Source organism: Astatotilapia calliptera, chromosome 5 (assembly GCF_900246225.1).
Source record: "Astatotilapia calliptera chromosome 5, fAstCal1.2, whole genome shotgun sequence".
NCBI lineage: Eukaryota > Metazoa > Chordata > Actinopteri > Cichliformes > Cichlidae > Astatotilapia > Astatotilapia calliptera.
This window is the reverse complement of record NC_039306.1, coordinates 14,993,809-15,009,765: the sequence shown is the minus strand read 5'-3', so window position 1 is coordinate 15,009,765 and position 15,957 is coordinate 14,993,809. Positions and strand designations below refer to the sequence as shown.

General features: G+C 40.8%; 1 protein-coding gene across 10 annotated transcripts; it reads right to left on the bottom strand.

Moving 5' to 3' along the window:
* Window positions 1–705: 705 nt before the first annotated feature.
* On the bottom strand, window positions 706–15,873 carry eif4enif1 (eukaryotic translation initiation factor 4E nuclear import factor 1). Of its 10 annotated transcripts, none has more exons than XM_026167410.1 (19): window positions 15,521–15,873; window positions 14,728–14,871; window positions 14,573–14,646; window positions 12,167–12,294; window positions 10,583–10,851; window positions 10,113–10,311; window positions 9,803–9,966; window positions 8,933–9,068; window positions 5,871–6,047; window positions 5,078–5,349; window positions 4,488–4,565; window positions 4,173–4,353; window positions 3,945–4,057; window positions 3,607–3,740; window positions 3,253–3,334; window positions 2,994–3,117; window positions 1,649–1,960; window positions 1,358–1,528; window positions 706–1,215 (listed from the first exon to the last, which is right to left on the bottom strand). In XM_026167410.1, exons 2-19 carry the CDS (start codon window positions 14,818–14,820, stop codon window positions 1,028–1,030), a joined length of 2,895 nt encoding a protein of 964 aa, XP_026023195.1. In that variant the 5' UTR covers window positions 14,821–14,871; window positions 15,521–15,873; the 3' UTR covers window positions 706–1,027. The 10 variants fall into 10 exon arrangements, with proteins under 10 accessions (XP_026023195.1, XP_026023198.1, XP_026023197.1 ...); XM_026167413.1 differs by having other exon boundaries at window positions 3,969–4,057; XM_026167412.1 differs by having other exon boundaries at window positions 4,488–4,562.
* Window positions 15,874–15,957: the final 84 nt, after the last annotated feature.

Sequence of the window (15,957 nt, the reverse complement as noted above, 5' to 3'; positions counted from 1 at the left end):
CCCTTAGCCATGTTAAGGTGAACAAAAACAAACATCTCAGACCAGTGTGAAGTACTGCTTCTGAATTAGACTCATAATAAAACAATTATTTTCTGTTTCACAAAAGTACAAGTTACTGCAACCATGTGTCTTGTTAGTGTGGAAAGTTTTACAACTGAACTCTTAGTGGCAGGTGTAAGCATTCAACCACGTAAACATTTAATTGCATTAAAGAGGAAATACAAAAATGTTTAATCAAGATTTTATTTATTAATTCTATTTGTGCTTTTTATAACTTAATAGCACACAAACTGAATCCCAACCACCCTCAAAAAGAAAAATGACTGCGAGCAGTGCTGCCCCCATTAGTGACCAGTAGGATTGGAGAGGATACAGTTCAAAAAAGAAAAAACCCACAAAGGCACAAACAGCTTGCTGCATCCCTCAGAGGCATCTTTAATGCTCCACTTCTAGGGGAAAGGGCCACTATCTATGCCATGAAAGGGAAGATGTATGCGCTAAAATTATGCCAACATTTTTCACCGTGTGACCCTCTCAGTACGATTCGGGTGATGCAAGATTATGTGGCTGCGACGCGACAAAGGAATGCTACTAGCTTTTGCTGACTTTGTCGCAGTTTTCAGTCAAACTGCAAGATTGGTACAGCTCCCCTTTACTAAGAAAAGGGGGGGGGGGTAACAAAACAAAACAAAAAAACAAAAACAAAAAAAAACAAAAAACAAACACCTTATCTATATACACTGAGAATAAGATTTTTTCCCATGTCTGTACAATTGGGCCTATACATTATTTACGGTGCAGTCTCGTACAAAAAAATATATTCACTCAGCTGGCAAAACGGATCTCCATCACTTGCCTCTTCAAAAGCAGTAACTTCAATACTGAAGTTAAAGCATGGTTTAGTTACATCATCCTGTTCTGTGCACTGTCTTTCAAATTAAAGTTCACATTTTCACAGTAAACAAGTGGAGATGGACAAAGAGGGGGGGGGAAGAAAGAAAAAAATTCCAGCACAGTGTTTATTTTCTTATGGCCGGAACTCTAATTCATCTACACTTATGACCTTGGCTGGCATAGAGGGGAGTGGCTGCTCTAGTACATCTGATCCAAACCACTTGGCGAGGCCTAGAGGGGGGCTGCCGCCGTGTCGCTGGGAGCCATTCGTCCGGTGGGGGCCTTGGCTCTGTGACTGAGTGCCAGGGACAATGGGATGTACTGCAAGACAAAAGTATTCAATCGACAAGTCTTCAAACAAGATAATTAAATACACCACATTTTAATAACATTTGTGAGGATAATTCTGCCATAGCCACATAGTCCCACTGAATTTGAATATTTGAAATTTTCCTCCACTCACTTGGTCGTTGCTGTTGTTGAAGTTGCTGTTGCATTGCTGCTAACTGCATTTGAGTACTGGCTCTGGAAGGTAGAAGTGGATGCCCAGTTGTACTTAGTGGGTACAGTGGTTGTCCAAGCAGGGCAGGAGGCAAGCCTTGAAGTTGTGCAAGGTCATGTGGCGGAAACATACCTTGAGAGTACAATTAAAGATCAGAAACAATTAGGTTTAATGTTCAGAACACTTTAATACAGTTTTTAGTGTTTTTATAAAGCAAAAGGATTTGAAAGAAAAAAAAAAAAAGCCAGCAACCTGCTTGCACAAGAGCAGGTCCTAACTGCTGGGGCTGGATACCCTGTGCCAGCATACGTTGCACCACAGGGTGGAGCTGGGGAGGAGGGCGCACCATAGGTACGTGGGATAGCAGCGGTACTGGGTAGACAGGACGAGGGAAAGATGAGGATGGTCCTTGAGGTACCATGGCAGGTGGATGGTGTCCAGTAGAGCCAGGCCTGAGGCGCTCTTGTTCTTTGCTAGACAACGTCTGTGAGCTGGTCTTTACTCCCCCTGACTGAGCTACATTACCATCCACTGCTTCCAGGTATAGATTTGGGGAGCTGCTGCCTGTAATCATACAACCGAGATCTCAGTGTTACAGGGTATGTGTTCACTCACAGGTATGAAAGTGAAAGTTAAATATCAAACTAGTTCTGGGTACCGTATTTTTCGGCCCATAAGGTGCACCGGATTACTAAGCGAAACAAAACAGTCAGATAACTCAAATTTTACTCGACTCATTCTTCTTGCTTCCTCCACTTCTTTACCATTGATTCATCAATATTGAATTCTCTCGCAGCTGCTCCATTCCCATGTTGTTGCAGTATATTAATGACTAACCTCATAATGTGGATGGATTATCTCAGTTGTTCTGACAGAAATTTACAGCATCCTGCCATGCAATTGCATTTGTCCCCAACCATCAAGAACCCTCATGTTAACTTTTATTGAGTGGAAAAAAGTTAGCATTCATCCTCCAGCTTCACTGTGTTTATGTTATGCTAACATAGCTATGTCGCTAGCGATCATGTAGCACATCATATACCAGCTAGCCCAACTTCAGTAACCCTACAAATGCTACTGATGTTTAGTTTTCTGTCTTCATTTCAGTCAGAACATGGTACATCATGTTTAGGTGGAAACTAGCGAGCTAACTTCCTGCTAACTTCTAAATTTAATAAAAAAAATTCTGTTTTCATGGATGCCTGGATGTTAAACTTAATTGTTACACCTGGTGAAGCAGCAACACTGATCATTTTACAAAAGGTGAAAGAACAGTTTTTAACTCTCAGTGATGCCGCAGAGTTTTGGACCTAAAGAGGACTTTGTTTTGGGCCCAGATTACTCCGTGAGGCTCCTGACTGGTAGCTGTAACGCTCCGACAATCCATCAAGCAGTCCGGCTTCGTAGCTTACCAAAGTCGTACTAAAACATTTGACAAATTTTTGTGCGCCGTATACCACATAAAATTGGTTCGAGGTAAGTAAGCACAACCAGCATTCATACATAAAGTGCACTGGATTATATGTCGATTTTGAGAAAATTGAAGGATTTTAAGTGAGCCTTCTAGTCCGGAAAATACGGTAAATTAATACTGCACCATCGTGAGAATGTGCTGCTGAGTCGTCCTTTGTCTCTGAGCGATTTGAAGGTTCATCTTTGCTCTTCTCTTTTGTTGCGTACATTTTGCGGATCACAGATGTGGGTGTAAATGAAGGGGACAACTGACATAGGCAGGGGAGGAAGAAAAGAAAGAAGTTAATATTAGCAATAACAACAGGTGCATGAATTAGAAATAAGTCAAAACAACTTTAAAAACAACACTGGGAAGAAGTTTGCAGAGTTACGTTTATGCTTACCATACTGGTGACAGTACTTCCTGGAGAGTTTCTTCCAGCAGGCTGAGAGCCTGGTCCAGGGGAACGATTAAGACGCTGCGGTCTGGACAAAAACCAAACACACTCAGCCATACAAATTCCAACCAACATTATTTATTATCCTTGGAGGCATACATTATATTACCACATATTAAGCCAGTATATTCTTCAGCTTTGTTTATAAAGAAAGTATTTGTTTTGTAAAAAGCAGTCAATAGACTTCAATAAGACACATTAAAGTGCATGTCACTCAATTTGCTGAAATTGACTGATATCATAACCATTTAAAGTCTCTATACTATGTGGTATTTAAACATGATTAAAGCCAAAACAAACCTATTTCGGAAAGACTTGTCTTGTGGTTGTTTGTAGCCAGATTGGAATTGGTGGTGGGCATGGAGAGCAAGATCCTGCTGGAATGCCAGTGCTTCCAAGTCTGCTTGGTTAATAGGAATAGAGAGCGCCCTCATCTGGAAAGACAAGGTAGACCCAACCCAACTCATCAAAAGTCAAAGTTTTAGCTCAAAGGCCTATAAATGTAATTTTTACTCCATGATGCTACTACTATCAATATGACTGTTACAAGCAACATGTATCACAACATATACATTATAATATTTAAACAGTAGTTTACTGAAAGCATATTTAACTATTTACATATGAACCAAACAAACCGCATGAAATCTCATCTCAGTAACCTGTTGCTGTGCAGCAGATCCAGGACTGATTGACCTGTGTATATCAGCAAACTGTTCTGGTAGCATGGGCTGAGGACCAACAGGAAATCCTTTAGGTAGGAGAGGATGAAGAACTGTTTATTGACCAATTTATGTGCTAATCCAATTTAAAGAACTGCATGCCATCATTCTTCCTAGTTCCATGGCACTCCTCAGTAAGCTTACCTGCAGGAGGTTGCAACCGACTATTGAAGTATTCAGGTGAGGGTGCCCTCTGTGGAAAGAGAGGGAGTGAAGGGCCCTTGTGTAGTAGGCCACGTAGAGGTGCAGAAGTCACTGGGGCCTCAGCGCTGCTCAGCAGATTGCCAAACTGCGTCGGGGAGCCACTACGAACTCCCAAGAGCTCCTTTAGAGAGAAAACATTTTCCAATAACTTCTCATTTACTTTATGATTTTGTAGATTTATTGTGAATAGTCAACAGCTAGCCCTGACTGATTGTAGGAACACTTCATTATCCTCAGGACAGCAACCATACCCACCTGGAATATATTTTTTTGTGGCTGTGCAGGTACTTGGGCATCAGGCAGTGTCACTACAGCTTGATCTGCAGTTTGCTGCTTTGTACAGGAGGGAGGAAAATTGGGGTAAATCAAAGTAGAACAAAGTAATCAGTCTGCTACTCTACATTCTGAACTGCAAACAAATTAGCCTTAGTCAAGTCACCGGCAGGGAGGAAAAAGTCAACTGAACGAGATAGACGTGTGCATGCAATTCCACGTCAAAGCGTCCATTCTGCAAGTGAGTAACGCTGTTAGATTCATGTTCCGTTATATTATTCTGACAATTCTTTTGCCCAATTCAAGAAGCTAGTACTTTTGTTTTCTTCACTGACTTGCACAAAGGACAGTTTACAAGATGACATTGCACTGCAAAAAAGGGTATACAAGCTACAACCTCAACAGTTAAGCAAATTTATGCCCATCATTTTCTATCCTAATTTAAAATAAATAAATAAAGAAGGGGGGGGGGGGGTTCTTAAGCTTGCAGGATGCATTGAACAGGGCCCGAGTTCACCTGTTTTACTGCAACATGCAGTAAAAGATAATTATAAATATGTAGAAATACTTACAGTGTTTGTGTTGGTTTTGGGGTGAGGTGGCAGAGTTCCACTTGCCTTCATGCTGCTGACCAGTTTATTAAAGGCTGACATGTCTGTGTCACGTGAGCGCGGACGGGCACTCAACCCGCCAGTTAAAGCCTCTTCTAAATGTTCAGCCATGAAGGGCGTTCCATTTCCTCTCTGGGCAGGTGGCACCTTTCGTCTCTGTGGTTCCGAGTCTAGCCTCATTCCCTTCATTTCTCCCTCCACCTCCTCCAATGAGAGTACAACTCCAGAATTAGCTGGGAACAGATTATACAACAAAATTCAACCTTCTTGTATCAGAGCTCAGTGTTAAAAAGCAAATTACCATTTCATTTAATGGATTTATTAAATTATAAATTGTGTTAAATTAAATTCCACAGTATTCTGCAACAGCTTTCAGTGTGTTACTGCAGACAGAGGTGCAGCTGAATGTTAAAACTCAAAAGCCTGAAATTCAGCTTCTCTCTACATATACCCATTTTTGAAAAACATGATAGCTAACTGCTGAAATCTCCCGAGTTCATCTAGCTATTGTCAAGGATCATCGACGTGTGCACCATGGCATTCAGCACTTGCTTGTTTTTGGCATTCTTTTGCCATACCTACTCAAAGGCAAACGCATGAGCCTGCTGAACTGTGACTGTCACTCGATGAATAGGAAAAAAAAAAAAAAGTTGGTAATAGGATGTGTGTGGTTTGGAACAGAAAAGGTAGACTTAATCCACATGACACTGAGTAGAGCTCAGCTGTGGAAATGGTTTAGTAAACAGACACTCACTGCTGTCCCGAAGCCGAGCCTTATTGGCAGAGAGCGTAGAAAGCAGAGGTTTCAGGTCTACTTTGGCCTTATGCAGCAGCTCCAGGATGTCCACCTTCTCCTTGCATTCAGAAGACTGAATAGGTGCAAAATATGAGGCATTGCCTCGGCTGGGGGACGTGCAACGTGGCTCGAGCCCTTCAGAGAATCAGAAGGGGAATAAGATTTAGGATATTTAACAGCAATCCAGATCATTTCGGGAGCGTAATCTTTGTTTGTACTCAAATAGCATCACATATGATGCAATAGCAGCAGGTCAGGATTTTGATAATATATCCCAAAAGTGGTGTGCAAATGTCAAGGGTACATTTCTAAGATTTCTTTAAATCGTGCAAGCTATCCTGATGATTAAATAACAACTGCTTGGGGCAGACAATACAGCCTCAAAATGATATTTCAAGGAAATCTTTCATATCTGATACTGGGAGAAGGAATACTCAATGTTTAATCAATGCCTGCAGCTTGCAGACAGCAAGCAGCATTTATTAGTACAAACAAAATGAAGGGCAATTTCTATCCTTATCCAAGTGCTATCGTAGGTCCTTCATTTTGACAGACTGTGCAATATGCACAATAAACACATGCTTTAAAAAAACAAAAAATAATAAAAAAATAAAAACATTTTATCATTCCTGCTGCACTTTGAATATATACAGTGGGGCAAAAAAGTATTTAGTCAGCCACCGATTGTGCAAGTTCCCCCACTTAAAATGATGACAGAGGTCAGTAATTTGCACCAGAGGTACACTTCAACTGTGAGAGACAGAATGTGGAAGGAAAAAAAAAAAAAAAAAAAAAATCCATGAATTCACATGGTAGGATTTGTAAAGAATTTATTCGTAAATCAGGGTGGAAAATAAGTATTTGGTCACCTCAAACAAGGAAAATCTCTGGCTCTCACAGACCTGTAATGTCTTCTGTAAGACGCTTTTCTGTCCCCCACTCGTTACCTGTATGAATGGCACCTGTTTGAACTCATCATCTGTATAAAAGACACCTGTCCACAGCCTCAAACAGTCAGACTCTAAACTCCGCCATGGCCAAGACCAAAGAGCTTTCGAAGGACACCAGGAAAAGTATTGTAGACCTGCACCAGACTGGGAAGAGTGAATCTACAATAGGCAAGCAGCTTGGTGTGAAAAAAATCAACTGTGGGAGCAATCATCAGAAAATGGAAGACATACAAGACCACTGATAATCTCCCTCGATCTGGGGCTCCACGCAAGATCTCATCCCGTGGGGTCAAAATGATCATGAGAACGGTGAGCAAAGATCCCAGAACCACACGGGGGGACCTGGTGAATGACCTGCAGAGAGCTGGGACCAAAGTAACAAAGGTCACCATCAGTAACACTACAACGGCAGGGAATCAAATCCCGCAGTGCCAGACGTGTTCCGCTGCTGAAGCCAGTGCATGTCCAGGCCCGTCTGAAGTTTGCCAGAGAGCACATGGATGATACAGCAGAGGATTGGGAGAATGTCATGTGGTCAGATGAAACCAAAGTAGAACTTTTTGGTATAAACTCAACTCGTCGTGTTTGGAGGAAGAAGAATACTGAGTTGCATCCCAAGAACACCATACCTACTGTGAAGCATGGGGGTGGAAACATCATGCTATGGGGCTGTTTTTCTGCCAAGGGGACAGGACGACTGATCCGTGTTAAGGACAGAATGAATGGGGCCATGTATCGTGAGATTTTGATCCAAAACCTCCTTCCATCAGTGAGAACTTTGAAGATGAAACGAGGCTGGGTCTTCCAACATGACAATGATCCAAAACACACCGCCCGGGCAACAAAGGAGTGGCTCCGTAAGAAGATTTGAAAGTCCTGGAGTGGCCTAGCCAGTCTCCAGACCTCAACCCCATAGAAAATCTGTGGCGGGAGTTGAAAGTCCGTGTTGCTCGGCGACAGCCCCAAAACATCACTGCTCTCGAGAAGATCTGCATGGAGGAATGGGCCAAAATACCAGCTACTGTGTGTGCAAACCTGGTAAAGACCTATAGTAAACGTTTGACCTCTGTTATTGCCAACAAAGGTTATGTTACAAAGTATTGAGTTGTATTTTTGTTATTGACCAAATACTTATTTTCCACCCTGATTTACGAATAAATTCTTTACAAATCCTACCATGTGGATTCATGGATATTTTTTTTTCCCCCACATTCTGTCTCTCACAGTTGAAGTGTACCTCTGGTGCAAATTACTGACCTCTGTCATCATTTTAGGTGGGGGAACTTGCACAGTCGGTGGCTGACTAAATACTTTTTTGCCCCACTGTAAAAACTGGTGTGTATAATACCATTTGTACATACAAATTACTCTTATAGTTATTCAACCTCTGCTTTTTATCTTTTGTTATTCTTCATTTTTCTTTTTAATAATTTTCTAATATAAACAATTCAGCTTTTCTTTCACCCTTGTGCTACTGTAACTAGTCAATTTCCCCAGTTTAGGATTAATAAGAGTAGATATATCTAGTGACAAAGCAAAATATACAAAAGACACAGCATAAGTGAAATGTAAGCACAGAAACAGCTTAGGTCATGTTTTTTTCCTAGAAATTTTAATCATGACTTAACATTAACTTAACAGCCTTTCAGCACTTCAGGAAACTGTAAATAGTTTCACACAAAATTGATTTTTTTTTTTTTTTTTTTTTTTAAATAAACCCAGGCTGTTGTAACATTGGTAATAGGTTTTTAAATCAGCTGCTTTAAGCTCAGCTTTTTCCATCACGTAGCCACATTAGTAGTTTCCAACCACCGTTCGTGCTTCCTGTCATACAGAGTCATACAGAGTGCAACTAGTGAACGCTCCAGCGAGTCATTTGTTTAACAAGGGGTTTCACATCCCCACCTGTTAGCACCTTCTCCTTGCATACCTTCATACCCTTGTTTTACTGTGTTAACGTCAGATGTCATGTAAAGACTTGTCTTATCACAGAGGTGACAAGCATGTGCCCTACAACTGCTTTTACAGAAAATAGATTTGATTCAGTGGTCAAGAAATCAAATCACTTACCAGCAAGTTTCTCCAGCTCTTCATGAGGAGTTGACCTCAAGCTGCTGGACCGGCTGCATGGACTCTGGTTACTAGAGAACCACTGGCTGAAGCGGCTAGCTGACGCAGGGCCCTCTCCCAAAACATCCTCTATCATCTGTAAGACAGAAATGGGGGCCTGTGAGACAGACTAGGATACAAAAATCTGCATATTGAAGGGTGCAAGAACAAATGTGCCACTTACGTTTGCAGCGCTTTCCATCGATTTAGCACTAAAAAGGTGCTAGAAGACTGAGGGCAGTGTCACTGAATGCACTGCTTTTTGACCTTGTTCTCATTTACCAGCAAGTATTGAATCTAAAAATGCTAAAAGTAGTTTGCAGTTGGGCTTTTCTAGTTCAAACTAGAAACTGCATCCAAGCGACAATGATGGGCATAAATTTGGATTGTTGATGCCTTTTAAACATCTCATTAACCCCATGCAAAAGCCCAGAGAAGAGAACATTGATAGTGCACCATTCAGTGACATGACTCACCAACTAAAGACCAAATTCAGTGAGGTCAAGCTAGTGCAGCAGAGGTAATCTTGCACTGATACAAAGTATCAATACTTAGTTTTATATGACTAAATGCACAATTTGTGAAATTCAGATTTATTTATTTATTTTAAAAGCCACAAATATCAGGCTTGTAAGAGTCTTGATTGTATCATTTGTTTTTAAGTTGACAGTTATGTCTGGTTCAGGGGCGAGCAAACATGAAAACCTCTACTGTTAAGCTTATCTGGAAAAATTAAGATCACACTGATATTTTAGAAGTTACTAATGACACCCCATCTGTGAGCTTCACACCAATAAGCAAAACAAAACCATAGTGCACCCCAGTACTTACAGAGGCCAGTCCTGGCATGGTCTTCTCTAAATTGAAGAATTCATTGAAGTCGAAGTCACCAGCTGAAGGCTCTGGAAGAACATCAGTGTGGGGAACTTCCTGATCAGCTGTCGGCTGCAAACCCACATCTTGCTCCTCAGGCTGTCCGCCATTACATTCCACTACTGCATACAAGATGTGTGACAATAAAATTAAATACAAGTCACAATTTTAACATGAAAAGTCTTACTGAACTGACTTTCAAAATACTACTAGAAATGCAATAGTCCCTAAAAATGTTAGTAGTATTTCCAACAATGTCTTGACATGCCTTCTTTCAAAGATTCTGTCCGCTTCCTTGAACGCTTAGATTTGCGTTTATCATCTTCCAGGATTTTGTCATCAAATCCAATAAGCTCAATTGTCTCCGACTGGCTGGTGGGACCCCCCGAGAACCACTCTGGCTCCTCTTCTGCATACGAATCATTCCTCCTCCTTTCGCTAAACACACGCTTGTCACCAAAATCTCTCTGCAAATGATTACACGGGACAAACAATATCAATTTAGAAATATGGGATGGGACAGTTAAAGAGTAACTGCACAGAAACACTTTTATAAATTTAGTTCAAGTCTTAAGAGAATTGTGTTTTTAGACAGTTTAATAAAAAAAAACAAAAAAAAAACAAAAAAAAAAAAACGTATCGTGTAAAATAAAGTTCCAAAAAATTTAAGTGCATTCAATATCACATTAGAACTAAATGCAAGGTCATTTGCATCGACTGAAAGCAACAAACACCAACCCTGAATCTTTTATCTTTCAAGTCTCTCTCACGCTCCTTTTCCTTCTCTGCACGAGCTTCTCTCTCAAAGGCACGGGCAGCAATTATGCGTCCACTGCCAATTCTGCGTGTCCCTCCCATACGTAGAGTATCATTTTCTTTGTTTTCCAAGGGGCTGATTGGGCGACGGATATGAGGGGCAGCATTGCCCTGACATCCACCTCCGAAGCTACGTCGCTGTGGGCTCAGTACTACATCCAGGTCATCTTCCTTTAACCGCTCACGGGGATCTAAAAAACAGATGGGGGGGAGGGGAAAAAAAAATAAAGTTTTTTGGAGTACATAGACTACATGAACAATTCCACTGCAGCAGTTTAGAAATCTTGTGCAAGGCTGGAACTTAAAATCCTAAACATTCATTGATCAGAGCACAGTTAAGTTTCTAGACAACATTGTTATTACAAAACGCAAAGATGAAAGGATAACCATCTACCATCAGTAATAGAGATCGAAAATGTGACATCATTTCGGGGGTAAAATCGCAAAGGATTGTAGGTACAAGTGGCAATTGGTACTAGCGTGCACGGGCTATTACAAGACAACAGTCACAAAGAGATAAACAGAGACACAAAGAATGGCAAGAAGCTGCTGTATTATTTACTGCCATAGCCGGTCGCATGACAGCCACGGGAAGCAGACAGGTAAAGAGATCGGTTTTTTTTTTATCAGATTCCTTCGTGGAAGAAAAATTGTTCAAGTCATGTTTCCGACTGGGTTAACCTGGGTTATACAGAGTTTAAAGCTGCTACCACAGCAAGATTTGCTCGGTTGACAGAGGGAGCGACATCAAAACAGCCACGAAAAGTACCGCATATATGTGCCCAAGTGTTGTATTGAAGCAATCAAGTGATGAATAACTGTTTTCCAGTATGTTGTTTTGCAATGATTTTTTTTTTGCTGTGTTGATTTTTTTTTTTTCAGCGAAGCAGCTAATAAAGTACAATGGAATACAATTTTGCCTCTTTCTTGTAAGATTCTATAATAAAATGAAACAATAGTGCCAGTTATAAATAAAGACAATAAATTGAATAAATTATGAAACACTTATTTTATTTCTATTGGATCTAAAAATGTTGTGTAATACTACAACCTGAAAAGACAGATTGTGTTGGCCTGTAAACGAGATACAGAAATTTTTTTTAATGACAGCTGTAAAATGAAATAGTCCAAATCAGAAAATAGATACACCAAAGTAAATTGGACCTGGGCTTGTTGCAGGAATCTGAAGTTACTAAACACTTCGTGAGTGTATGCACTCACACTTAAGACATAATTATAAATATGTGCGTGATGAAAGTTGGGCAGCACGCTAACGTCTTTAGTCCACTCTGTATGCGCATATGGTCTCTTTTTTGTCTTTTTGTCAAGTCTATCTTTGTACGGACCTGCCTTGTTCTGCTTCGTTTTGTACATAACTAGGGATTAAAACCACAGAATTAATGATTACTGGAAATGCTAGCGCTTGATGCAGTGTTTTGATTTTGCTGCCACTCGTACCTACAACGCAATGCACGATAGTCACATGGTTTGTCGATCTCCATTTACCTGGGATTCTTCGTTTTAATGGAACTCTGTCATCCATGTAGTCCTTCTTAAAACCTTCCACAGGTGAGCTTCGCTCTGAAGTGGGATATAATGAGGCATGCCATTTCTCAGGGTCCCAGACACCATCACTATTTAAAAACAAACAAACAATAGCCACACAAGACTTAAGTCCATACTTGAAGTCAAATTTCAAATTAAGACAGACAACTACAGCCTCAACTGGGATCCTGTTTAGGAAAAAATAAATAAAGAGTAACAATGAAAAATACAATACACAGGTGAGGCCATCCATTTCAACCTTTATGCTGTGAGCACAGAATACAACCCAAAAGGAGGGTGCAAGAAAATCAGATCTTCAAAATAATAAACTAATTGATACTGTTGCACTAGCAGTGTTTAACTCTGATGACAGACTACTATAAACATTTTTTCCAACAGTTGAGACAAATCACATTTAATCTGAAGTCATTCGTGAACTCTCCCATAAAGACATTACACTTAATGATGAGTTCTGACACTTCAGTATCCATCAATAAAGATGTGATTAGATGACAACTAAAACTGTTTGAAGGGTTTAGCAAGAGTAGCTGCCTAGGCAGAGACCACCCTCACACCTCACCACACTAACGGTTGCAAACATAAGCAGATCTAAAAAATAATGACAAACTGCTCAGTTCAGAAAAGATCTTCGAGGGCAACTCCTAGTAGGCTTTGAAGGGGTGAAGAGGTCTCTCTTTTTTAATGATTAAAAATAAAACCCCAAAAAACAGCTTGACCCACCCTTTAATGAGCCCACTTTTCATATAGTCATAACTAGGGATGGGTATCGTTTAGGTTTTATCCGATACCGGTGCCAAACTGGTACTTTTGAAACGGTGCCGGTGCTCAAACCGGTGCTTAAAGAATGGAGAACACAAAATTGGTCCAAAAACCTCTCATGTTCAGCTGGTTTTTGTAAAAAGATAACAATGTTAGCCTTTTCTGCAGCTATGGGGCATATATGGTATCACTCTTGGCTGGAAGCAGTGCTTAAACAATGGAAAAAACAAACTTTGTCCTAAACCTCTCATGTTTAACTGTTTTCCACTTTTTCTTTGGTCTTTTTAGCCTTTTTGGCCAGGGTGAAGGGAGTATCTGCCATCAAACCTCTCATGTTTAACTGTTTTCCACTTTTTCTTTGGTCTTTTTAGCCTTTTTGGCCAGGGTGAAGGGAGTATCTGCCATCAAACAAGAAGACAGCCGCATGTAGCTATGATGATGTTTGCTAGTTCACCTTACATGCATTAATGTAATAACGTGGTTAGCCTACTCAACGTAAATTACACACGAACAACATGAAGCTACTCACGCAGAGAAGAACGGCTGCTGCTGCATCATCATCAGTTATCATTTCTGCTACACTGGCAGGGCTAGGGGCCAGGACTCTACTCTTCGGGGTTTTGGGGGATGTTGCATAACAGGCAACCCACCCGCAGTAGATGTGCTCGGTGTGAGGTCTCGCAGCAAGCTATCAAATACGGCACATTTCTCGGCTTTTAAAAAAAACGCTATGCGTCGCCAGGTGTTTCATCGGATTTGAGGTGTTACCTCCTTTGACAGTATCACAGTATCAGCTTAAAGCACTTGTTGCAGGCTGCTGAGTTTGCATATTTTGCTGTGAAGTACAGCCAGACTTTTGACCGCTTCGCCTTGGACATTTTTAATCTGTAGCTCTGCTCTAAAAGAACGTACGTTCCTGGGCCCGCCTACTATCCTCGGAAACGTAAAATGATTGGCTAGAAGTGTATCACAGCTCAAGAAAAAAAAAGCACCGAAATGTGCGCTGCTTTTCGGTCTGGTTACTACCATTTATGTCAGAACCGGTGCCATGATGGCACCGGACACCGGTACCCATCCCTAGTCATAACCACTGTTCCTGGCTCTAACAGCTATGGGACAAAGACACAAGTCTTCTAGCGCAAGCGTTTGTTTAGCTTCTCAAGCAGACATCTGAACAAATCTTTGACTGTTGTTTAAGAATTACCCCAAGGAATTTAAATGAGCTCCGAGCAAGAGACAAGCTGAAAGTACACGTGACTTCCAAAAAGCAGGAGCAAGTCTTCTTGACAGTTAAACCATGTCAATGATTATTACAAACTTTATGCAAATTTTAGTTAAGACCGTGAACATATTTGTGTAGAAACTCCTCTGCTGTACCTTGTTTAATCAAAGTAACTTTTGATTACATACACTTCAGTTCCAGCAAAACATACATTTGAATAACTGTTGGTCTGTGTCAAAAATCAGTATTTCACAGCATAGAGAAATACTAGTACTTTTCCTAACTAGAATTCACCCATGCTTTCTCATTTGAGAAGCATAATCTCCTCTCCAGTATTACCCAGTGTGACTTTTACAAATTCATACCTGTCATATTTCTCAGAGAGACATTCAGGCCTTTCATTGGAGATTGGCAGCTCTTTGATTTCCAAAAGCTCCTCCTGCAAATAAATTGATAGTCTAGTTTAATTCACAGCAACATCTAAACTTGATAAACAATGACACAGCTGGCATTTTGTCACCTTAGTGTATCTGTAAGGAGCTGTGGCTGCCAGCTTAGGCTGGTCGACAGCAGCTTCACCATTCTTAGGCTCTACACAGGCATCTTTCTCCATGATGGATTTCAGTCAGTGCAGACAGTGTCTCAGCCACCAATGACTCTACACCTGTGGATGACAAGTTAACATTTACAAGTCAATTATACTCGACTAAGGCCACTAAATACAGTCTTAAAGGCCAATTACTTCAAATGAAAGGACGCATGTTCCGAAGATTTAAAAAAAAAAAAAACCCAAAAAAAACACAAAAGCACGGCTTCCTTCTGTTGCTGCAAAATATATCAGATGTATTGGCATCTTAAACTAGGCAGCACGAGAAAACAAAATTATAGAAAAGTTGTCGTGAAGAAAAACTTATGGAACTTACCTGCACCGGGCAGTTAAAGAACAACCCTAGAGTCTCAGGTTGTTGCTGGCTAATTAGCAATTTAATTGACAGCAGCTGAGAACTGACATGTCATTATATTACAAAGCATTTACGTCAATTTACTAATTGGCTATCGCATTTGAGTTGTAAACGAAGCCGTTTTGCAATGAAAGGATCCAGCGAGTTAAATACATGTAAACATTTTAATACAAAACATTCCCTATCATTTCAGCTTTAGGAAATAAACGCTACTAGTTAGCCAAGAGATTGATACAGGGTTAGCCAAACGATGGTAGCGTCCCACACAGTTAACCATAAGGTGAATTCATGGCACAAAAGTTGTGTAGACAACCGACTTGCAAGTCAAATTTTGGCAAAAGACGGACTTACTCAGTTTGAATGCTGTGGGGAATGCCGGTCGCTAACGGCCGAGCTGATCACGTTAGTTAGCTGGCTAGCCTAGCCTAGCACTTTCAGCTAGCTAACTAGCTGGGGGACTGGGGATAAATGCCCACCCAGCGAGCACAAAATCGTGAGCCGGTAGAGTTGTCGCTGTGATTTCAGGGAGCACACACTATAGAGGGGTAACCTAACACAATAAGACTGGTCCAAAACAACAAATTAAATCACACGGAACCGGTGAAATCTCAAATAATAGTCTTCTCTTTCTCTGTTTTCTAAGTCGTAGCAGAAATTTTCCTCTGATCACCGCTTTAAGAAGGTCCTGGCAAAGATTACGCCGTGACCAGCGCGCCTTTGTAAAAATTAAAATTGGCAGGTGTTCGTTGGCGATAGTTATTTTGAAATCTAAATCAATATATGACAAT